Source organism: Centropristis striata, chromosome 8 (genome assembly GCF_030273125.1).
Source record: "Centropristis striata isolate RG_2023a ecotype Rhode Island chromosome 8, C.striata_1.0, whole genome shotgun sequence".
Lineage (NCBI taxonomy): Eukaryota > Metazoa > Chordata > Actinopteri > Perciformes > Serranidae > Centropristis > Centropristis striata.
This window is the reverse complement of record NC_081524.1, coordinates 30,370,386-30,396,498: the sequence shown is the minus strand read 5'-3', so window position 1 is coordinate 30,396,498 and position 26,113 is coordinate 30,370,386. Positions and strand designations below refer to the sequence as shown.

General features: G+C 37.2%; 1 protein-coding gene across 2 annotated transcripts; it reads left to right on the top strand.

Annotated features, from left to right (window-relative positions):
• Window positions 1–19,256: 19,256 nt before the first annotated feature.
• Window positions 19,257–24,443, top strand: eny2 (ENY2 transcription and export complex 2 subunit). 2 transcript variants are annotated; one of them, XM_059339349.1, is made up of 5 exons: window positions 19,257–19,538; window positions 19,772–19,849; window positions 22,743–22,813; window positions 23,097–23,171; window positions 24,032–24,443. In XM_059339349.1, exons 2-5 carry the CDS (start codon window positions 19,782–19,784, stop codon window positions 24,103–24,105), a joined length of 288 nt encoding a protein of 95 aa, XP_059195332.1. In that variant the 5' UTR covers window positions 19,257–19,538; window positions 19,772–19,781; the 3' UTR covers window positions 24,106–24,443. The 2 variants fall into 2 exon arrangements, with proteins under 2 accessions (XP_059195332.1, XP_059195331.1); XM_059339348.1 differs by having other exon boundaries at window positions 19,257–19,681.
• Window positions 24,444–26,113: the final 1,670 nt, after the last annotated feature.

Genomic DNA, 26,113 nt, shown 5'->3' with positions numbered 1-26,113 from the left:
TGTTCTTGAACTGAAGTAGCCTCCCTCCCCTAACATTTCTATTAACTTTGTCTGCATTGTGGCCCAGTTTAGTATTTCATTATTCAGTTTAGAGTCTAATGAAAAATCAAGAAGTATTTTTTGTCAGAAGAACATATTATAAAAATAAATGTCCTTGTATATAGACAGAATAAATGAGAAAGGAGAAATATGTCATATTTAATTGAGATTATCAGGAAATCGGAGCAGCCATTGACAACTGTCTGTGACATTAAAACTCCTTCTTCAAATCTCATGGCTTAATAGGTCACTAAATGAAGATAAAAAGCATGCTGGAGAAAGCAGACGCTTGGGGAGGAGAATTAACAAGGTAGTGCATTAACCTTTTCAGGGATACTAATGACAGATACTCACTGACCCCTTTTCAGGGAGAATACAATGTGTTGTACTATACAACATCCGCCAATGCTCCATTGATGGTTATGCCACCCACTCTGTAGTTACTGTGGCAACCGGACAGAGTGAAGGGTGGTTTCATAATTTTAGAATGAGCCAGTGTTGTTGTAGACGGAGACTAGGGAGGTTCACAGCTAGAAGCGGACGTTCTTGCTGGGTGTTTGTGCGTTATTGAGGGACTCAGATATTAAGCTGTGAGACAAGCAGGAGGAGTGAATTTCGAAAATGCACTGTTGATAACGGCTGCCAGAGTCCCTGCTGTGGTTAAATGTCATTTTTCATGCAGTTAAAAAGCAGTAAGCTCTATTTTTCTTTGTGTTCTGTCAGAGGGGGACTCATTAAGGACATACACACAGGTACATTTTTATCCACTATTGGGAAAAACAAACAAGAAAGGAAGGGGAACTCACTTTAATTTGACAAATGCAATGTCAACAAAGGACCCTGAAACTGAAAAAGCTCAATATAATTCAGCCATTTATAATTTTGTCATTTACAGCTTTGATTTTCGTTGAAATGTCTTCCATTAAAAAAGCCTATAGCAGAGCCCTGAACCTTAAGAAAAGACAGCCAGGATGCTAAGAGAACCTGGCTGCACTTACACTAAGCTATGTAATTATGCAACAGTGGCAACAAGTCCCAAACCTTGCAACCACATACATTGTTCCTCAAATACGACCCACAGGATCGCTTCCAAAATTAGCACGCTTACTGAAGTAACAACCTCAAGTGACTTGAGTTGTGTTGAGTTAAATAACTTCAAAAACCTTTGTTTACTTTTGTTTTTGGACACAAACGCTGATCTACTGGGCAAAAGTCCTCTGTTTGTTTGACCCATCAACACCTGAAGAAAGAAAGCACTGAAGCACATTTTCTTAACATTTCGGGAATTTGACCAGCTCTTAGCTGTCACTTATATACTTCCAGTTCATTTCAATCACTAAGCAAAAAAACAGTTTGACCACAGCAATGGTTTCCTTTTGCTGCAGAAAAAACCACATGAAAACGTTTTTTTTTTTTTTTTTTGCGATTTTATGTAACGTCTTCCACAAGATAGAGAAGCAAGAAACATTTTCTACTGTGAAGCAGTGTTGTCTTGATACCGTAGCAAAATATATCAAATCTTTTTCTAAGGTATTCAAACTTGATGCAAACCTAACATTTAATTTTAGTCTTAAAAATAGGAACCACATCATTTTGGGGCACGACATTTTTTTTTTAATGCAAGTTGTCTTTGTGGGGATTTGCCTTGGGATTTGGCACAGATATCCAGGGCGGCCAGAAGATGTGAACTTACTTTAATCAGACAAATGCTATGTCAACACACCGTGTACACACCGTCGCCACTGTGTACTATATGGGTTGGTTGTATCCAGTCCTTGGTGTCTTTTTGTGACTCTGTTTTGTTAAGGGGGTGTGTTACCCAAGATTAACTTAATTACAGTAAGCGGACACAAAGCCCTGTTCAAACCAATGTCTTCTAAGAGGATTTTACCAACATGGTTACCACCCTTTCAAAAGTATTGAATAATTACAACATAATTACTGCCTGGTATAGCTTCACAGGCATTTTCATTTTCCAAGTGAAAGAACTTTCCTTTTGTACCAAAACAGCTTCCATGTATGGTTTGGTTGAGGCTACAAAAGCGTTGATTAAAGTCCCCCTCCTCTTAAACATTACTTTTTCTAATGTTTTATCCCCTTAAATGTCTAACCTTGACTTTACTGACTGGTATGTCAAAGTTTGGCACTAGAGGTTTGTCCTCCCAATCCTCTACCGAAGGAGGGAGATATCTGTTCACTTTCCTACTATCTATTTTTTGTATGTTTTGGTACCTCTGCTTGCCTTGTTTTTGTCATATTCTACCTTATGCTGGCAATTAAAGACCTTGAACTTTCAAAGAGTTTTAAGCTATGCTTTTGGCTTTATTTCCTCTGCTGAAGCCAGTGAGTGTGATATTGTTATGGTTCAGTTGCTAAAAGCTTATTGCAGTAGAGATCTTCCTGATATGTTCAGTATCAACATGGTTCCAATTATGTTGATAAAAGAAACACATCCTCTCTCTTCTCTGTCTCTCCTCACCGAACAACACCCCAACACCAACGCAGCTCCAATTTTCAGTCTGAATCTCTGCTTACACATGGATGGGCTAATAGCACTGCAAGAAGGGAATAGTGCTGGAACATTTACTGTAGCATGTCACAGTGGTATCCCCGCTGGTCAAACTTTGTCTCTCTGTCGGCCTCTGCTTTCTCATTTTCACTATTTCTGGTACTTCTTGACTAGGTTGTTCTATTATAAAATGATGCATTTTATTATGTTGATTGCTTCCACATATCCTCATGAACAGGTAAATAAGATATCTTACAAAAACAAATGCACAACAGTTAGTATGATGGTACTGTTACTAGAGCTGCTGGGTCAGCCACCACCATGTTTAGAGCCGTGTGCAGGCAATTGATGCTTTGAATTCCGTGTACGGCCACTTATAAATTCTTTCATATGTAACTACTGGACACATTTGCTCAGGTGAAGTGTTTTTACAGGTTAGCTTAAAATACCAACCAACGACCTTTTGAGTTCAAATCTGAGGTTGTTCAACCCTGTTTAACTGGTGAATATCAGTGGAATGCGTCCATTGCTGCTCGTAGTAACTTACATCGGTGGTTGGCATTGATATGAAACACACTATGTGTTTAAAATTTATTTGAAATTTATGTCAAATTGAAGGCTTGTACATGGGCACCTTTGTGTTTTTAACAGCTGCCGCATTGAACTGAGTCACCATTTAACACAGTTGCATGTTAAACCGTAACATCTATCATCATTTTAAAATAAGGGAAGTATGACACTTTTTGACGGGGGAACAAATTTGACAAAACACATGTCGGATGCTGTAAATATCAATGTCCCATAGATACAGAACATGTTTTATTCAACCCTGATTCCCAAAAAGTTGGGGCACCTTGTCAAACCCTGCCATGGTCGGGGATCGAACCACCAACCTTCCGGTTACTGGACAAGCTCTACCAACTTAACCACAGCCACCCAAAGGCCACAAAGATTATAGCAAAAAGGCCACAAGGCCTTAAAAGTAATCAATAAAATGTGTTTTAATCAATCCTAAAACATACTGGGAAGGAGAAAAAAGTATGAAAGATGGTTTCTTTGAATTTGAAGTTCAGTCTCTTCCACATATTAGCTTTTCAGTGTCAGGGTAGATACCACTGAACCTGTGACCCAGGCGCTCAGAGTACACCTTGAACATAGTATTTCACGGGCAAATGATTCTGAGCCCAATTGAAGGACTCACTCAAGTGGAAATTTGACCTATACCAAAAAGAACGGGGAAATTACACAGGCCTGAATGCATTTTTTCCTGTACTGTATTCTACATGGCTGTGATCTTACATAGCTAAATTTCTGTTTATGATGGTGTTTTGCATTAAGTGAAACAAGCATGAATTAAAAACACAATTATCCCTCAAATTTCCCCGCAGCTTTTATAAAAAAAGAAAGAGACATCAAATGGGCTATTTGTGCTCTAATGTAATTAGCTACATAACCAATATGTTTGAAAGCTTATGCAACAAGCAGTGATTGCTACATCAGTGAAAAAATCTAGTTTGGAAAGCAGAGTAGGAGCCTTTGGGTAGATATGATGACTGATGCTGCCGTGTGGGGAAAAAAACGATTAGGTTGAGATTACCCACAGACGTTTGCCACATTAATGACATTTCTGTTGCCAGACTGAATTTTTTATATCCGCTCTGTCTCGCCTCATAGAAGTCATCGATCAATGTCCAGGCGTCCCAGACTCCAGTTTCTGAAATGTGTTTTCGGTTCATATCAGATATATCTCTCTGCTTGGGCTTCTGACAGAATCTCTTAAAGTCATTACCAGCTACTGGACATAGATGGGTAAGTTTAATATCGACACCCTGTTAAAACAATGACCTAAGTCCTTTTTTCAGGTGTTTCTGGTGATTTTCCCAGAGGTGGCCACCTGTGGAGATGATTTAGGCAAATAAAATATAATTTTTTCTCAGCAAATTAGGCCATTATAGGAAGATGACAATATGATACTGTAAAAGGATACACTTTTATAGCAATGGACGTCAATAGTATTTAAGTTGCAGTGTAAATGGTTATAATATGTAACATGTCCATCAGATAAAAACACAACTGTGATGGATCCCATTTTTCACACCAAACAGAGACACACTGAGCATGAGGGCAGGTGTGATTAACATTTAATCAGCACATTTGGCAAAGGAAAAGTGCCAACTCACTCCAAAGTGGAAAAGCAATGTAATTGATCCTTATTTTTCATTCCCACACACATTAGTGGCGGTGAGATATTAGACTCTGGAGCTCATCAATGTGATGATGAATGCAGAGTTGTGACAGCGTATCCAGTCGGTCGCAAACACTTCAGCTCAGCCACTTCATCACTGACACCATGATAACTGCTTCTGTCTCCCTGCAACAGCTATCATGACAAAACTGCTCAGAAAAATCACTGGCTGAATTTGTTTAATAGTGATGAAAAGACCGGTTCATTTAAGTAAGCCAGTTTGTGTCTTTCACTCGAACTTCATAAACCAACTCATGAACAAGTATTTTGGTTTTTTGACTGGTGATGGGAAAGCAACTTTTAAAGAATTGTTTAGTGAGCTACAAGTTACTGAAGTAGTTAGCTACAGCAAAGCTATTGCAAAGAGAAAAAACACTTGAAATTACATTGAAAAAGAAAAAAGATCAAATTGACAGTGTAAAAGTCTGTAGTAAAGCCAACCTTATATATCCATGAGGAAGACCATCTGAATGATTCTGACTAAGCTATTCATGGTATTAGATTGGTTGCAGGCATTTTAGTCTGGATGATTAATCAATAAGAATTATGAAATAATGATCTCTTGCATTGTGCCACAGTGAATGGGTGGTCAAACACAATCGCCCTCATTTATCAAACGAGCGTAGAAACGAGCGCAGATCTGAGCGTATATTTCGTCTTATGACAGGGTTCACGTAGGATTTATCAAACGATCGTATCTCTCCAATCACAGCGTAAGAATGATCGGCTGTTGATAAATGTGGCGGCTTGAAACGAGCGTCATTTAAATGTCACGCCCTGATATATACCCGATTCAGATGGCTCGCCTACAGAGTTTGGCCAAAAGGAGGATTTTTTCCCCCCTAAAGTCAGCTTTATTAGCAAAGTGCACCTTTAACAGGATAACAAATAACAAGAGCGAAATAGACACATTACAGAAATACTTCCGCGACGGAGGTTTATGAAATAAAAGTACTTATAATTATAAACTCAAACAAGTTCACCGAATATTTACATTTGGAGCACGGACTTTTCACAGTTTTCACAGCTTTTTGGTTGAAGGAGGTAAACAATGTTTTGATGTAAGTTTTAATACAAAAAGAAGAGGAATCTCTGAGAGGCAGAAAGTGAAAAGCTGTCTAACAGCTGCAACACAACAAAGTTTGTTGTGTTGTTTGGAAGCATAAAAAGTGAAAAGGAAGGAAATCAGTGGTGCCGTCTGCAGAGTAGCGGACCATTGAACTCCCGGCGAGGTTTGAGTAAATACATCGTGATATATAAAGCCTTATAATCTATATAATATCCAAATATTGTTATCATTATTATGATTATGATGGAGAGATATTATTCACCTCTTTACATTTAGTCATAATTCTGTCTCAGACAGAGGAGCGTGCGGCAGCGTTGATTGGAAATGTTTCTTTGGGCACCACCGGTGGTGAAGGAGACACTGATGCTCCGGTGTCCAGCAAGATAACGGTAAATAGCAGAAGACAACAATATTTAATAGCCTCTGCGCTTATTCTTATTAAAGAATTTCACAGTCGCAGGGTGTATTTATTTTAAATTATGTTTTAATGATAAATTATGTAGTCTAACCCTTAATAGGGCACTCATTGAAATACTTACAAATTCCAAATTTCAACCCTAGAGAATATTGGCGGATATTACATGTATACATACACCAATTTTCCACCACCAGAGGTAGTCACAGAAGCGGAAAATTGGTGGGACTGTTGGAATCATTATGAACAGGTCATCGGGGTGAAGCGGGATATTTGACAATGCGATTGACGTCTGACACATACCTCCCACCTGGTCCGACAGTCATCGAGTCATTGTTCACTGCACCATCGCTAACTGTGCACAGTGTCTGCCGCTTATTGTAAACAAACCAGCATGCTAATCGTACACGTAGTGTCCGCTGCTGATCGTAAACAAACTAACTGTTCACAGAATGTCCGGTGCTTGTTGTAAATAAACGGAGATTGCTAAGTGAACACATACAACTGCAGCACATACACACTGTACGCAGAGCTAACTGTTAGCCTGTTAGCACAGACCTTTACGGCAATATAGCGGAACATTTACGGGACTGCACTATGAAAGGGGCTAATGACTGGGCTTTTAGGCACCCTCGTTACTACTTCTAACATTTACGTACATTTAAACTGTCTTTTATAACGCATTCCAGGAAGTCATTTGACCTAAACCTAGGGCAGTGGTTTTGTAGCCCAAATTCACAGAAACTGCAGCCTTATTTTACAACTGCGATCATTTTTACCCATTGTAAAAAAGGTCCTGGTTAGGCGTTATAAAAGACAGCTTAAAAAGTAAATAAATGGACGTAAATGCCCGAAGTGAAGTAGTTACGAGGGTTACGTGAGTAATTTCGTGGGTTACAGTCTAAAGCTTAAATATGAGTAGTATTTTGCTGCCTGTACAAACAACTTATATTGAAGTTTTTGAGGGGAAACCAGTCTGGTAAGAAAGGGATTATGTCTTTGTCAAACAACCAGGTGACAAGTCACAAAAGGGGGCGTGGTCATGTTAAGGGGATGGGGCAAGGCAGCACCAATGAAATAGAAACTCTCAGAGAGTTCCCACTCCCAACTCAGAGAGTGCAATGATACCTCTGAAAGTGTACGACAAACGGGCGATGACAAGACTGAGGAGTGTCATGATAAGTGTTGCGCTGATTGAGAGTGGTGTTGAACGAGAGCCTAAATATTGGAATCACTCCTGCCTGCAAATTAAATTAACTTCTTCCACTTCAAGAGTTGTTCAAAAAGAAATTGTGGATGAAAAGTTCTTATGATAATTAAAAACCCAATACTGACTCATAACCTTATATCAACTCATAACTTTCTTTCCTTTTCATACAATCATTTTTTGTGGTTGGAGAAGGTCATTTTTTATTCTGAAATATTTGACTTTTGTTGAACAAAACCCTGCAAATCCTCTCCTCCATGTGTCACGCATATTTCAGAGAAGTGCTTATTTCTTTGCCATTACTCAGCTCAGAAAGACCCAGAATTGAATCTGAAATGAACCAATGGATCTGAATGCCTCTGAATAGCCAGTGTGGGCCACAGCTGCTTCTTCACTTCTAAATGATGCTGAGGAGCCTCTTTTGCTATTGGCGAAAAGACAGAAAGTATGGGGGGTTAGCAGAGAGCAGTGTGATCGCTCATGCTTTTCCTGTTTGTCCATGTTGGTGGGAGAGCAGTGCTCTGTGTGCTCTGAGGCTCCCTGACTTCATTAACTAGAAGGGCAGCCGGCCTTGATAAATGGTCCACTTGGTGAGAAATATTTGTCACCTCACTCACAATATAACACACACAGTCATGGGAACACACAGCTATACCATACACACAGACACTCACACCCAACTCACACAAACACATGGCTTCACAGTGTCCAAAGATACAATATTCTCAAACGAATATAGTTGTTCTGAGAGGAATTGCTGATATTATGTGTGAACATTTTTTGGATGTACTGTAAGTGTGTAATAATCAGCAGGCATTTTATAATTGTTTGTGATTTTCTCTGAGTGACTTAGAAATCCTCTTGACTACTTCGAACTTTTCACAAATTTAGGAGCTGTATGTAGCACTAAATGCTCGTGCTTTGTGAAACACTCTTAGACCAAAAATTTAGCAGCCCATTATTTATCGCTAAATCAAGAAGTAAGGAGCTATTTTTAGCCTTTAGATGTTTTGTAAAAACAGCTTCAGAATGGAAAATTTGTCAATGACTCTCAAAATGATATATGTCATGACTGTTTCACGCTTTGTGAATCAGGTTTTCTTTTACTTAACTTACGTGGCTCACGGCACCCTTGTAACTACTTCCAATATTGACGTACATTTATTTACTATTTAAACTGTCTTTAATACCGCATTATTCTACTCAGGAAGTGTTTTGCCCTAAACCTAGGTCAGTGGTTTTGTAGCCTAAATTCACAGAAACTGCAGCCTTTTTAACAACCCCGAACCGTACGTGTATGTATAATGACGTGTGTGCTATTTTTGGAACGCTCCGCTGTACTAAATGCTCTTGTGTTGTTATGGGTGGTACTGACAAACATTCTATTCTGTCATTTAGGTTGGAGATCTTGTTGGGTGGTTATAACTGATAACACCTTCATGACCTTGTTGTTATAGAAGCATAACATCTACTCTCTGGTTCTGTTTTTAGGACTGTTCAACTGGTCCACAGCTGGTGATTCCTAAGAAAACCTTATTGAAAGAAAAGAAGAATTCCTTTTCCCTTCCATCCGTAAATTTGTCGAGCAGAAAATGAATTGCTTTCATTACTGTCTACTGGACTGCTCCAAACGCTCACATGACAAATGATCTGTTCTGTCATTTAGGTTCGAGATCTTGTTGGCTATACTGTCTATTTTACTGTAAATGGGACCACAATTACTAAATGAACATATTGATGTATTGAAGAACTCTACAAACTAGTGATTGAGACAGTAAACTCATTAGGAAAGTGGTATTGTGTTAATAAATCAGGAAAGAATTGATTACAAAGAATGCAGGTTTAAGGTACTTCCGCACTTGTTTCACTTTTCAGACCCAGAAGTTGCAGCCTACTTAACCCACAATGTCTCTTTTCCTATTTCTTAAAAACATCATATGGCAACTTTGACTACAATGACATAGCTGTGATGCCGTCATACCAAAACAGACAAAGAAAGTGAGGAGTACCACCCACATTTCACGCACAAGATAAATAATCCGGTAACGCTTTATAATGAGGTCCTTAATAACCATTAATTAACAAGTAATAAGGCATTGTTCTCACTTTAGATCCGGTAGTTGCAAAAAGTATAGTTAACTTATAATAGATGAGCAATAAAGTACATTTTAATATCAATAAGCAAACAAAATAAGATTAATAAAGGCATGACAAGGACATAATGGGTGGGTCATGGGTGTTTGTAATGCCATTATTAACACTTATATAAGCTTCTAAACACACAATAATGTTAATAAGCATCTTATAAGGACTCACAAGGGCCTTATTACTTGTTAATTAATGGTTATTACAAGGACCTTAATATAAAGCATTACCAAAAATCCTTTTACTCAGCTGCAGAGGACTGGCTCTGCGCTCGTCTCAGTCATGATAATGCAACACACACACACACACACACACACACACTGAGGATCCTCTGGCTTATCAGACTGCCAAAGCATGAGCGATGATGCCATTTACTGCTGCAACTGGCTTACCAGTGTTCGCTGAAAAAGACACAGGTGTGCACCCTTAGGACAGGAAAGAAGACACAATGTATGATGAACACAGTGATTAGCAATATATATTGGTACAATATTTCATTAGAGTCTTTATGAAACATGTACAAGTTATAATGGCAACACCAATTTATACTAACAAGTATGTTGGAGAGTACAATCTGTTCCATGTCTATGGAGAGGAGTAGGGGGGGCACAGAGTGGTGGGAGTGCTGCAAATGGCCGCCCTCTGGAAGCCTCTGCAATCATACTGGTTGTTTTGTTTTGGCAAAGTTAGAAGAGCAGATGGCAAGTGGATATGATCACTCAGAGACTAAACTTGGGTGACTACGGAGGCTCTGCAGTCAGGAAATGGGATGTCTGAAATCTATCTGGCATCATGACCACTTTTGAAATGTATTTTAATGACTTCGGTGTTAATTTATCAGTGGAATTAGTTGAAGAATCATAGATGTTGTATGATGGACAAAAGAGCACTGATTTTCTCTCCCTGCAGTGGTGCTGTTTTCTTCTCATAATGCACTAGTTTATAATGCATGTTAAAAATATACATAATGGGGAAAGAAAATTACTGCCTAGAAATCTTTTTCCCAATGGAAGACAATAGCTTAGATCAGTTGTGCTCTGCTCTTCAACGTGAATATGTCATTGCATTATGAAGAAAATGGTAATTATTATTGTGTGAATGCAGGTGGTTCCCACCCCTACATTTCCTGTTGGATCTTGTAAGACGTCTCCCTGCTAACCATACCAAGTGTGAAGTGCCGTATATCTATTATTAGCACATCAGGCACTGAACTGACTTCTTAGGGTGGGCAGGGCTGTCAGCTAGAAGGCAAAGCCATAAAAAAAACAGCCAATTTAATGTGGACACCCAATTTAGAGTTTTAGGATGGGGTCTCGGGGGCTCGTGACCAAAGGCAGAGCTCACTGAAGTATCATCAGCCTTTTAGTCTGAGGATTATCCTGTCTTTCTCCGTGCTTTTCTCTCCCATCTTTCCAACTTCTTGCAGAGGAAATAATTGCAGCTTCACATGAAACAAAGTGAAGAACCTCGTGCTACGTTCAAGAAAAACACCACCACTGTGCTGCATCTTGTGGTTCACGGTTACCCAATTATGTAAAAAGAAAGCCTTCACATGAGGATCCCTGTGGAGTGTTGCTTTGCTGGGAGTGCAGCATTTCTTGTGGAGCTGTCCAGCTGCCTCAGGCTGCTTCAGCCAAGATAACTGTGGTAATAGGCTGGGACTATGTCAATTGTAGAGGCGGAGAGCGAGCTGATAAGGAGGGTCTGAGAAGCTTGGACTGGAAGAGAAATTCTTCATACACCTTGGTTTCACTGAGGCACTCCCCTTTCACCCTAAAGGCACATCTGCTTGAGCACGTCCACTTGACTAAATAGAGGTATAAACACCTCAAACTGTGTCTGAGCTTTAAAAATGACCACCAGTAGCAATAAAACTACTCTAAACTTTTCACTCTCTAGTCATCTTGTCGGCCAACTGTCAGCAGAGAGGCGGATAATTAACTGAACCTCCACACACAGACAGACAGGTTTTCTCCGTGTCCTGTACTCACATAGACAGCCATTACTCTGCCCAGAGCAGGTAGGGCATCAATCAGACTGTCATGAGGTGATGCAGGGGGAGGCATTTCCCACTTGAACATGAAAGGAAGCCATACTAAAGTCCACTCTTAAGACAGACAAGCCAGACTTCAAAAGGTAAATTCTCCTATTTGGGCATGAAATGTAAAGTCCTGGTCAGCCGTATACATTACAGATCAAATCATCTTGTCACTATTTTCCCCAGACTCAGTGTGCAGCAGGGAGGATCTGTCAGCTGCAGCTAAATGTGAGACCCTACTGGATTTTAGGAAATTTAAGCAATTAAACTCATGCAAGTGACCAGAAGTCATTAATTAAACCGAGCAGCTGAGCAGAACAGGAGTGGTGGTGGTCACAATATTTCATAATAAGGCAAAAAGTCCTTGCCCTTTAAATTTTTAAAAGCTAGTTCTCCAACTCAATAAAGGTCTGACTTATTAATATAAATTCTGTACATCAAGAACTTTTGTTTGATTTGTGCACTGCACTGAAACAGCAAGAAGCTTCATTTGGCATGAATAATTTCTTCTTTTTTTGCATTTACCTTCTAATTTTCAAAAACTTTTAAATTAACATTTAACACCAAGGTTGGGCTTCCTTAATGTATGCTCTTTTATATCTGCTCTCTGGAGCTGCATCTGCAGGCTTTTACATTACCCTCAAAGTTTCAACAGCCTGTCGGCAGGCCTGTAGTGGACTCAGTCTTAACGCTGAGAAGGTATTACATCAAACAAGAAGACCTAAGGAATTTATTCAGTCAAGCCTTGTCTTGATGTCTTATCAGGATAAAAAAAAAGTGGGTTGTTCAGGTACCCACAAGTCTCCCCTTCACAGACATGCCCACTTTATGCTAATCCCATCCAGGTTTGTGGCAGACACCATGAGCCTATTCTATTTAAATATTTCTGCATACTGGGGACCCTAAACAGTGTTGGAATTACATAAATTGGGCATTACTGGAAAAATGATGTGTGTGATGATGTTAGTCATCAGTAGCATGTCTTTGCAATGAGAGCATTTTTCGAAATGACCTCACAGTATTAAATGGCATGTTGTGACCTCTAGGATAATCACAGCCTCATGAAACTCTACAATCACAATTTAGAGACCTAGAGCATTCAGAGCCTTTCCGTATAGTGACAAAAGGGGGTTTCGAAAAACTGTATTCTTGCTGAAATCTTCAACATATCAGAAATCTTTGACGCCAAATCAAGGCATAGATTGTTCTATGTTGTTCCTTGAGATCTTGATGTGATATTTGGGAGGGATTTTTGACCCCTAGTTTCCATTCTAGAATATTAAAAATAACACCTAAGTCTGTGTAAAAAGTGGTATCAGCAAAAAATTGCTGCATCAACTTATGTCACATAATTTGGCATGGAAATTACCTTCATATACTCATATCACAATGTTCTAAACCGTTTTACACTTTCACAGTTTACGTTAATGAATAAATTAACTTGCAAATTTTATTACGGATTTATGACTAAAACAACTGACACACAGTACTGAGCTCACTGGTGGACTCAGGGGAGGGGCAGAAGAGAAATGTTGAAAAATTGCCTCAAAATGGCCCTTCAGGGTGCCATTCTATTAGAGAAATGTGATGAAATGCTCACTAGGTTGGCCCTAAAAATGAAGATGTGATGCAGTGCCATATAGGCTGATACATGGCAGAAAGCTTTCTGTTGGCTGATGTCACACTGCATGCACCTTTTTCTTTTTTCCCCTTGCCTCTCAGACAGCCTGAGTGCACCTCTGGTTGATCTGCATCTAAAATTAATCTTGAGGTTTTCAGCTTTTACATGATATATATCAATTATATGTGGCATCCTCTGTTGACCTGCTATCTCCCAGTAAAGATCCCATGTCCCCCACCCCTACCTCGCGGGAATCAACGGGGGTGGAAGGCTTAGCGGTTAATAAAACTAAAACTATTTGTAGTCTGAGACACTGAGCTCTGCCTAGACAGCAGAGAATATTCTGATAACCTCAAAAAAGAGAGGCAGGACCTGAGAGGATTTGACAAGCAAAGGGTTTTGAGGTCGAAAATATAGAACGGCTAAGAAAAAGGGAGGGATTGCTTGCAAATGATGATGAAAGTTAAATGATAGACATTAATGTGTGATGCTTCGCCCTCTGGCGCGTTATTAAATAAAGATAAAAAGTAGCAGTTGAGTTTTACGATTCACTTAAAAAAGACAGCTGGAAGCTTACATGAAGTAATCATTTATTTAAAAGATGAAAGATAAAGATTTATTTGCTTGACAGTTATAGTGTACTTCAGGATTTCGACATGTTAAATAATACAAAACAAACAACAGAAGGCAAGTTTGAATTATGCATTCAAAGCCAGTGAGTAATAACAGCTTGTCATTTCAAGACAGAAGACAGGTCCGCCTAGACTTTCATTAACCTTGAGTTTGAATTACTAATTTCAAATCCATCGATACAAATGGATCCAAACACTTTGGATATTGTCTCACATAGACACGTTCAATACAAATAAAGAAACTTTTGCTGTTTTATTCTAGGGCTGTGGAATTTACTGAGTTTTATTTTCAAATACAATTTTGGCTTCCAATGAATATGAAAACAAGATAAAACAGTTATTGTATATAATGCTCTTTTTAATACTGACTGGTATATGTTGAATATAGTTAACCGAAATCTTGAATATATGTTTTGTTGTTTTCAGTAGTTTGCAGCACTACATACATATTTAATTTAATTTATTTTGATCTAATTGTTTTGTATTTTTATTTTTATTTTAATAAAGCTGTATATTGAATATGTTTAGTCATTAGTTGACCTTGTTTATTATTACCTAATTTTATTTTAATTCATATTTTTTATATTTTATATACATATGTACAGTTTGCTTATATAATTGCATTTATTATTCTATTTGTTTTTCAGTCGATTTCTAATTAGAGTTTGTTTTTAAATCCTCTGTTAAAAATATATATATTTTTTTAAGTTTTAATGAATGCAATACACTGTAATAAATTATTCTGTGGTCATTTCATTTTACTTAATATTTGATCAAATGTATTAAATATAAATGCATCCTTGATTTTGAGGCAGTTGTTTAAGTAACTTTAATATCAAAATGTTTGAGATAGAATCTACTTATTTTGATCACATTAAATATAATATTTAATATTCTCTAAATCTAAATCAAGAGAATTTTGAATGAATCCTACACAATAGAATTAGTCCGTTTTTAATTGACAGGCACTTCCTGTTAAATTGTTATTAACTCAACTTGTAACCTTGTTAGATTTAATAAATAATATTGCGTGCAATCTGTTGCCTCAATTTTATTGAGTAGCTATTGTTTATCTTTTTTACAGTGTAGTTGACAGAATAATTGTGGTTTTTTTTGGGTGTTTTTTTTTCCAGTTATCAAGCATCAAGCATCAGAGCTCCTCTCACTGGTGACAGACATTGAAATGTCAGCTCCAGGAGGTCACACGGGTCACAGCTGAGCAGCGATGTCGCACTGACAGTTTGTACGTGTGAGTACAAGAAATGAACTCAGCCGATTTGGAGAAAACACAAGTCTATTCAGGACACTGCTGCTCATAAAGCTGCTGTGTTATTGCACTGCTCCTGACTGACCTCAGGTCAGGCTTTATTATATCAAGTAGGTCAGTCTGCTAAATCACAATCTTTCATTAAGTTCAGGATAAAACTCCATAAACACTGTTCAGGACCACTGATATGTGGCTGAATGAACAGGATGTAACATGTGTAACGAACATGTAGCTTAGCATCAGCTGAAGCAGTGGTGGAATGTAACTAAGTACATTACTCAACTACTCTACTTTACTAAACAGTTTAGGTACTTGTACTTCACTGGAGTGTTTCCATTTTAATCTACTTTATCCTTCTACTCCATATTTTGGAGGCAGATATTTACACTACTTTTATCTGACATATTTCATTACTAGTATAAGTATGAGCTTGTATAATAATTATAATATTACAATAATAATAAACAAATAATAATATTATATATTACAATATAACATTACAACTGATTGACAGAAAATTAATACAAATTATTTAGATCTTTAAGTAGTTTATTTGTCATGTAAACACATGCCATGGTTCCATCTTTAAAAAAAATTGATGATTTGCTGCTTTTCCTTTTAATAATTTCCATTTATTTTTAATAAATGTTGAGGTTTGGACTGTCAGTTGGACAAAACATTAATGCTTTTACATTAATTTATAAGCAATAATTATGTAATGATATAATACATACTAGTACAACAGTCACAGGGGATATTCCAGCATTGGATTCTTGCATTTTTAAGTGCTTCTCCCTGATTATAACTTCATACTTTGACATGTGTAGCGTTTTCAGTTGGGTTTTTTTCAGTGTAAGACTTTCATTTTAATAGATTATTTCAACTGTGTGGTATGACTAATTTAAGTAAAGGATCTGAATACTTCCTCCACCACTAAGCTGATGCTAGCATACTATTTCTGACCAAAAAAAGTGTTTGCATGGGACAGAAAGCTGAACAATGTCGGCAGCAGTCTGGAGCTCAAACCGCAGTACTGACCTGGAGACACAAGCTACTTTAATAATCCCCACTGGATGAAAAGGCAAATGCTGATGTATGGTGAGCATCACCCAGGTCCCAGAAGCGTACTCAGCATCTGAACTCTGATTCAACCTCCCCAGAACATTAGCGCTCCTCATTCACCTAAATGTCCTTAGTGAGTAATGTCATCTTAAAACCATTCAGACATTGTTTTCTTATAATCAATTTCCAAGTTTGCTGATATAAGTGAAATGTGCACTTTCTGTGGAGATGAGCCAGAGAGAACTTTACATTTATTTTATACTTGCCCATTGTCATCTATATTTTGGAGGGATATGGAAAACTTCATACTTGATAAGACTGGACAACTCATCATTTTTGAACCTAAAGATATTATCTTAAAATTTGACTCTAATGACAAAACAGTATGCTTTATAACGAATCTTCTGCTTCTGATGGGAAAGTTTCACATCCACAAGGTGAAGTTTTCCAAATCCCTCCCTAACTTTAACGTTTTCACAAGAGAATTAGAATGTTATATCGAAACTTTAGAGTTGATGTCAAATAAAAATGTGAACGCACTCTCATACACTTTAAAAACGTATTTTCAGAAGCCCCAGAATAATATAAAGAGAAGCACCTTATACCCTATGTGCCTTATTATGTTATTTTTTTTTATATATACTGTATTTAATTTACTGTAACTGACATTTTGCTTTGTATATCCTGTTTATATACTGAATGCCTGTATTTCTTTCATTGTTAAATAAAGATCTGAAAAAAAACCCTCATGTTTTCTTATTTAGGATTTTCTCTTTGGTAAGAAGAGAGTCTACACACACTGAAGAGCACACGGTGCACATTTGTCCATAGAAGGCACTTAATCTTGTTTTGTCTACTGGAAGGGCATCCAAGAGGGCACTGCCTCTCGTATGATCCACCATAAGGGCATCAAGTGTGAACTTAAGCCACTTTTTCTAACAAGGGAGCACCAAGGAGAGTGGTCGTTTAAGAACACCTTTATCAATATGTCGTTTGTGACGTTTTCAACCTTTCTTAAGAACACATTTAATTAAGACCCCTAAGAAGATATTGGGGAATGAGGCCCTCTGTTGTTTTCTAGCCATTCCCGTGCAGCATTGTCTTTGTATTGCATTGTTGTTTTGTTGGAAAATAGAATAAAGGTTGTTGTTCTCTTCTGGACTCCAGCAGGTTTATAATGTCACTCTCGTCCTTGAAAAGCCCTCCAGGGTGTGAAGCATCCCCACAGCAGCATGAAGCCTGCCACTACTGACTTCATGGTTGAAATGGTGAATTTTCAAGTGCTGCATGGAATTTAGACAGGAGCTTATACAAATGTTAAAGTAATTATGAAGCGCATAAAGCTTCATTTTGCTTTCATCAGACCTCCTTCTTCTAGTTTATTCCTCTTAAATAATTTACAGCAACAGCTATCACAGATACGTTGTTTTTGTAGTTGTCTCTGCCATAAACCTATGGAACCACACAAGTCCTTCAGAGCCTTCATAGGCTGTTTGGCCCTTACTGGAGCTCTGCTTGCACCAACACAATTTTTAAAAAATGGCACTTTGGTTTGTCAGCTGAAGAAGCAGCTTCTATTTGGAGTTCACTCCACGTATCCTACTGCATCCAATGTCCCTCTCTGTTTACTACAGAAAGCCATTAAATTGCATTTACCATTTCCCCTTTGACACTTTTTTTTTTTTTTTTTTTTTTTTTTAATGTATTGTTTTATATTTTAGTCAGCTTGACATTTCTGCAGCTGTTGTGATCCAGCTGTTGATTATACCTGAAGGGGAAACTACTAATTATTCACCCCTTACATCAATTTGGATCATATGTGTGAATGTGGGCAAATCAAGGACACTTGTCAGCTTCGGCCAGAAGTGCAACAGCCTTTCGTGATTACAGTCAAATAAAAACTTAGCTTTAGATACTTTGAAAACATTTTTTAACAACAAAAAGGCCGCCATAAACTGTTTTTGATTGCTTTTTGTCTAAGATGACCAGAGAGCCAAAATCTTATTGGATGTGAAAATATCTGGTAACTCTGCATCCATGTATATTTTGAATGTACATGTTTAATTTCCTTATTTCTTAAAAAATGAAGGAAAACAGTTGTGCATGGGTTAGGGTTAGGGTTTTGATGAACTGACTGGTGCTTTTCTAATGGTTTCTCCCCCAAATCTGAAATCTATACCCTTTAACTTGATTCTTACTGTTTCCTCTCCAATGTACCTCCTAATCCTCATGAATTTTCCCTTTCGATATAATACTTAGATGTACTCTAGCATCAGCAACATTACAGCATATCAAATCATTTTTTGAAAAAAAGTTACATGGAATGGTTTTAGAAGTAAATGTGTGTGGTGCTATTGTACAATAAGCATAAACTTAGCACCTAAGAATAGCTTCATATAGATAGACATGGACAACACATGCACTAATGGTTAATCCCATTAATATATCATCATTGTTCTAAGATATATTATGTTTGTATATGTCTTATTTTTATTCTTTATTGTGTTTTTATATTTTGTAAACTCTCCTGTCTGTATCTTGAGCTGCTGTAATGACTAAATTTGCCCACTGCATAATAAATAAAGTCTTATCTTATCTCCATGAAGGGATGCTTACAAGCATTAGAGGCTGTTATCCTTTCTTTGGCATCCAATTTGAGCATATTTTCCACCTGCTTTATGAACCAGGCTCCCACAGGCAATTCACGGCATTTGGATGTAAAATGTAAAATTTCACTTATTTCATCAATAAAAAGTACTTACGTCTGTAAGATGCAAAAGAAAATACGAACTGGAAATGATATCCAAAATGTTCAAGTGAAACAGGGACTTTAAAAAACTCATATGATCCTTCAAGGGAAGGCGAGAGGTCAAAGTCTGCCGCATCTGACTCAGGCTCTGATCTGACTTTCATTAATTGACCAACACTGCCGCTTTGTGGTGTTACAGAGTATTGCGCTTAATAAAGCCCTAGGAACCGATGTACAAATAAGTGTTTCTGCTCGGAAGGCAAAATCTGATGGGAAAAGGCTTGAAATCAAAACATCTCTTTTCCTTAGCGACATATTAAATATGACTTTGAAGCAAAAATACCTTGAAACGTAAATGAAACCCATTGTTTAGCTGATAGCGACTGTCGGCCTTTGAGATGTTTCTTCTTATAACATGCCTGCTGTTTTCAGCGCCAATTAACGTGTTGTAATCTGAACTTTTTTCCACCTACGACACAGTCTGGCAAGGTTGTGGTAAAACTGAGACTGACGCCTTTTTAATTTATCCCTCTCTGCTGTGTAAGTAAATACTGATAGACTCTTCACACTTATTCAGAAGCCCAGTTAACTCTTTTACTACTGACTAATAACATAGAAGTTAGCTGATTGGCATGGTAACGTTAAGTTTAACATAACGTGAGCTAGTGCCGCATGAGCAAACGGTACGTAAACGTTACACAGTGTTACACGTTGCGGTAACAGCTCGCCTTTACGTTGCAGACGTTACCTGCTGTTGTTTTTTCTACTTGTAGGTGAAAGACTATGAGTAAAGAGTCCAGAATGAGAGCAACAGTAAACCAGAAGCTGACAGAGATGGGGGAACGAGAGAGGTGAGAGAAAATACCTTGAACACCTTGGTCTAGCAGGTAACCTTCGTTTATATCAGGGATGAGCAACTGGAGGCCCGGGGGCCGCATACGGCCCGCACCCTCACTTGAAGTGGCCCTCAGTACAACTACATGCATTAGAGCATGAAATCTTAAAAGCGCAGTGTAAAAATGCATAAAATTACTTCTTGCAGTTAATGTTGGCCTGCTGTTCTTGCACTGGAAAAAAAAAGAAATCAAGTAAGTGGTTATTTTTTATTTGCTTCAAACCTTTTGTATTCTTATTAGGGCCTCGGGGCAATCGCACCGAGCACTACTGTTATACTGTGGATTTCTTCTTATTCCTCTTGCGGACGCAATTTCGTCCCGCTACTAGTCAAACTACTACAAATTATATATCAAAACGTGCGGTTTGATCGGGATCGGTGTGCTATTACTTTTCTCAATGGAATACGAATTTTTCGCGACGTAAATCGCGAAAAACTGCCCAAAATTTTGCATTGAAATGAATGGGACGGCCGAAAGAAAATGAGCAAAAAAGAACATTAATTGAAGATTTTCAGACGTCTACTTCTCCGGCATAATTTCACCTAGAGACTCCATTTAAACTTTAAACAGTAGACACAAGTCTTGTGTATTGGTGTAATAATTTGCATTTCGATACGTCATATAGTTTTTTATCAATCCCTGTTCAATGACCATGATCATTTTTGGAGAAATTCTGAGATTATAATGGGTGTGTATTGCATGTAATGTTTGTGTCAGAGTGTGTGATGTCATCGCTCAGAGTGTAGAGGGAGAGGTAAAACTGTCAAAAAATACATTTGAAAACTGCACTCCAGGCCGCAAATTCCACTCTACAGAAATAATTTATACATAGAAATGTAGGAAAATTTGTCTTCTCACTCACAATCCTCTGGTAAAGCTGTCAGAGTTATAGTTTGGGCGTACGACGCAAAGATGCGCCACCAAAACCACCAACAGCCTCATTGGGTCCCATATTAAAAACGCAGGAAGATATCGGAAAAAGTGAGATTTAACTGTTTTTTTAGATCGCTCTAACAAAGCTATTTTTTCATTTTTCTTTAAAAAAAACATATGTAGAGGTTCAGGAAGAACTCAGGACGCTCAAAGTGAAGTCGGATCAATGATAGGTATTATGGTTTTGCCAAAAATGCTTTCTGTTCGAGGCCAGAAATTTCACTCTGCCCACCTCTGGCTGCTTTCACTCTGCCAGAAGATTCCACAGCTGTTAATTCCGTTGATTGCTCTGCTCTGATTGGTCGACCCCAACGCTTTGATGTTTTGATGTGATTACAGTTACAGATACACGCACACACACACACACACACACACACACACACACTGGTCATTTAATGTAATAACAGTTAAAGATACACGCACGCACACACACACTGGTCATTTAATGTAATAACAGTTAAAGATACACGCATGCACGCACACACTGCTCATTTAATGTAATATCAGTTAAAGATACACGCACGCACACACACACTGGTCATTTAATGTAATAACAGTTAAAGATACATGCACGCACACACACACTGGTCATTTAATGTACTAACAGTTAAATATACACGCACGCACGCACATATGCGCGCGTAAGCGCGCACACTCCTCCAGATACAAATGTTTCACACACACACACACACACACATTTTGAGGTTAAAGGGCATAGGTTGCTGTATAAATAAATATTTGAAGAGGAATGCTTGTTGTAGGTGTGCTCCTTGTATATTATATAGTATCATAACATTACTAGTATTAATTGTTTGAAATCTCTGAAGAATCTCATCATAGTGTACACACACCGGCAGTAGCCCCCCTGGCCCTTTCAAAATTTCCCCCAGAGGAAATTTTCTAGTTTATACTGTTATACATGCATTTGAGCATGAAATATGTTAAATTACTGCACTGTAAACATATTTCAAATTCCCTCCAGCATTTAAGTTGCCCATTCATGGTTTATATCATTTAATGTTAGCTAAATAACTGTGGAGGTTATAAAGCCGCATTACTGCCCCCTCACACCCTGCGTCAGTCTGTGTCATCATCGTGCAGGGCTCTTGTGGGTGCTGGAAAACCTGGAAACACTTGAATTACTAAAACATTCTAGTCTTTATTTTCAATTTGTTCTGTAGAATGCCGTCCTGAAACATTTTTTGTTGTTTATAGCACCATAATATCTCATTTCTATTACGAAGAAGTAAATATTCAGTACACTGTATTTGTAATTTAACAGCTGTATGCTTGAAAATGCATCTTGAAAGTGCTTGAATTTTACCTTTGAAAAGGTGTGAGAACCCAAATTGTGACTATTCATGCATTTGTTTTTTCTGTATGTTATTATTGGATGTATGTCTTCAGATGGGGAGCACATGTATATCTTAATGTAAAACATGAGGAGTGAACTTGCTATATTGCTTGGATATTGATCATAAACTCCTAACTACAAGGAAGATGTCTGAAAATCATTGTCTTTCACTTATCAATATCTATGTGTCAAGGTACATGCATGGCTTGATATTGTCAACATAGGAGCCTTACAGCCTTGCAGCTGCTGTAAGGCAGTAAAATTTTACATATATCATTAATGCTTAACTGAAGTGGCTCCTCAAGCTTTGAAGAAGATTGCTGCTCTATAAAATACTATAAAATTACATATTGATTTTTCTGGAATACAGAGAGGCATCATTTTGCATGATCTGAAAAATACACAGTAATAATGTAAACATAACAGGGAGAATAGCACATCAGGGTCAAAATTACCAATGTTGTCATCAAAATGAGAGTTTTCAGCTGTTGTTAAAAACTTAATTTATCAGTAACAAACATGCCTGCTCTACATTTGAATGTGTTTGCATGTTATTGACAGACTGAAGGAGTTACTGAGGGTGAAGCTCACTGAGTGTGGATGGAAGGACCAGATGAAAGCTCACTGCAAAGGTAAAAATGGCAGCGTTGTTGTTAGAACACAAGCGTTAATAGGCACTAATTGGCTGCAATTGCCATCGTCTACATAATTGTCACGTATATTAAGACATTAAATAATAACTAATTACACTGTTCTCCCCCGTGTACAAAATTGAAATTGAAATTAATTTGAAATGAAATAATGAATAACATAACAGATATGTATGTTCTCACTTTGTATTGCCATTAAAGCATCTCAGCAGCTCTACAGAAAGAAATGTAGACATTTTTTTTGAACTGTCATATTTTTTTCCAGACGTAATCAAAGAAAAAGGCCTGGAGCATGTCACTGTTGAGGACCTGGTGGTAGAGATCACTCCTAAAGGAAGAGGTATCTTAACTTGATTATTAGGAAGAACTGAGGGCGTAACGATATGATAAAACTGCCTGTGTTTAATTTTTTTTCAGTTGTTGTGGCTGTGCTTTTCCAATTTTTCCTGCATCCCACACAAAACCTATCTTAAAAGACTTCACATCAACCGAGAAGACAGCATTGTAAAATGCATCATAGTTATATACTCTCATTGCATTCTTTAGTCTACGGTTGATTTGAAACAGAAAACTTAGGCTTTAGTGTCATTCCCTCAAAAACAGCAATCATGTTGCATCCATTATAGAGGACACAGAGATTTCAATGACAGTAGCCTCAGTAGGAAAGTGTTGGAGTCACAAGTAGGCTTGCAAAGGAGTGGAAAATGTTCTGTAATTTTCCAGAAACTTTCCCTGGGAAGTTAAGCTTGTGAATTTTGGAAATATTCCAAATCGGAAATTTTCCATGGAAATTGATGGGAATTTATGAGAATTAACTTGAAATTGGGGGTCATTTCAACGAACCGTAATATCCAAACATAAATATAAAACATTTTGTTTTGTCATAAGAAGACATCCATGCAAAATAATACAATTTTAAAAAATGACATTTCAAGTGATTTATTTGTAAGTAGAACTTTTAATTAACGTTTTAATTATTTTATTGAACAATCAGTTCTTTCATTGAACAACAAAAACATGAATGTTGAGTTAAATATTACTCCCATAAATCCCAGTTTAAACTTTGAGAGAATTTTGCAACCCTAGGCAAGAGATGTTATGTTTCAGTAATGGATGTGGGTGTGAGCATAGACTCAAGTTCTACAGCACCACTTTAACTTTGTGAAAGAATAATCGTGGGTGTCTCTCTCTCTCTTGCAGCTTTGGTGCCAGACAGCGTGAAGAAAGAACTTCTCCACAGAATAAGAGCCTTCTTGGCTCAGCATGCCACATAATTTAGTTTTTTAACACTTCCTTAGACCACTTGCCTATATCATCATCATAGATAATATTTTAATGAATTTATTTACTTGAATCTTAAAGGTTTTTTTTTCATTATCTTGAAACATCAGAGACACACACAACCTTGGTTGTTTGGATGTGCGGTTTTACTAATTCTGTGACTACAGTTAAGCAATTGTTAATGCACTTACCTTGCACATTTAGTTATCCTTTATATAAGAAATATGCTATAGAAACAAAGCTTTTGATTCATGAACAATATTAATTTAATATAACATATAAAAAATAAAGATATAACAATAACAAAATAAAATAGAAGCTTTTTTTCCTGTTTGGAGTTCAGTTTCTTAATTATAGGGACTGTTCACCCTAAAATCAAAAATATGTATTTTATTTTACATATTTTATCAATTTAGATGGTTTTAGTGTGAGTGGCAGAGTGTTGGTGATATAGAGACGTCTGCCTTCTCTCCCATATAACGGAACTAGGGCTGTCAATTTATTTAAAATGTTGATTAATCATGATTAATCACATGATTGTCCATATTTAATTGTTCAAAATATACCATATGGTTAGATTTTTAAGTATTTATTATTTATTAGTATAGTATTTCATACTCTTATCAAGATGGGAATCCATAAATATGCTTGTTTTATTTAAATGTATGTAGATTTATTATTGGAAATCACTTAACAACGTAACATAGTAGATCATTTTCTTTTCCTCCACAATGTTAATTGGCGGCAAGCACTGCAAGCTACCTGTTGGTATCTGTGCTAACAAGACTGTCTGCACTGTAAGCAGTGTGTTTGGCTAGCAAGTTGTATTTATGATTAGATGCGAGTGGTACACTGACAGTAACTACAAATCACTTTGTTCTTGTCGACGGAGCCATCTGACTGGACTCTGTAGCTGAGCAGTTGTCATCTGACTTGGGCAAAGTGTTATCATACCTCAACCTATGTTCATGACTCAAATTAATTGGTGGTGTTAAAACAAATGTGTGTTGTCATGTCAACTTTGACAGCTCTTGGTGTGAGCAGTTTTATTTTGATAGAAAGTAAACTTACAGGAAACTGCTCACAGCAAGGTCTGCTGTTTGTCTTGAGTAACCGGGTCATGATTTCTGGAAATAGACATTAATTTTTCTCTATATATTTTTTTCATATTTTTTTAAATATATATATAAGTATATATATAATATATATATATATATATATATATATATATATATATATATATATATATATATATATATATAATATATATATATATATATTTTTTTTTTTTTTTATATTTTCGCATTTTGGGCACCACCAGCCTAATTCCATAGAGTTCCATTACTCTTTTTTGAAATATTTTATTTTCAGTTTTATACATTAATGTGTACAAATATAAGCATATAAACATATACCAACAGTATAGAGACATAACAAAGCCCCCCAATCTAACAAAACAAAACAAAAAAGTCAGTGTTCAAGGTCAATACAAACGATAACATTAAGCACTTGGTGTAAGAGATGTACCGATATGGTCTAAATATGGCTGCCAAATTTTCAGAAAGGTGTTATATCGTTTTCTGAGACAATAGGTGTTTTTTTTCCAGAGGGACAACTATTCATCTCAACAGACCACCTATCAATAAGAAGAGGGGAGTCAGATTTCCATGATGCTGCAATGCACTTCTTAGCCACACATAGAGCAACTTCAATAAATTTGAGCTGTGCATTGTTCAAAGAGCGGCTAATTCTTGTAAAGTTCCCCAATAAACAAAGTTCAGGGTCCACTGGAACATTTATTCCTGTGATCTTGGTTAAAGTGCAACAGATATCATGCCAGAAGGGTCTAACTTTCATACACAGCCAGGTACAGTGCAAAAAGGAACCAACTTCAGCATCACATCTGAAGCACATTTCCGACAGGTTAGATTTGAATGAATGTAATTTTTCTGGGGTAAGGTATAATTGATGTAGAATATTATAGTTAATCAATGAGTTCCA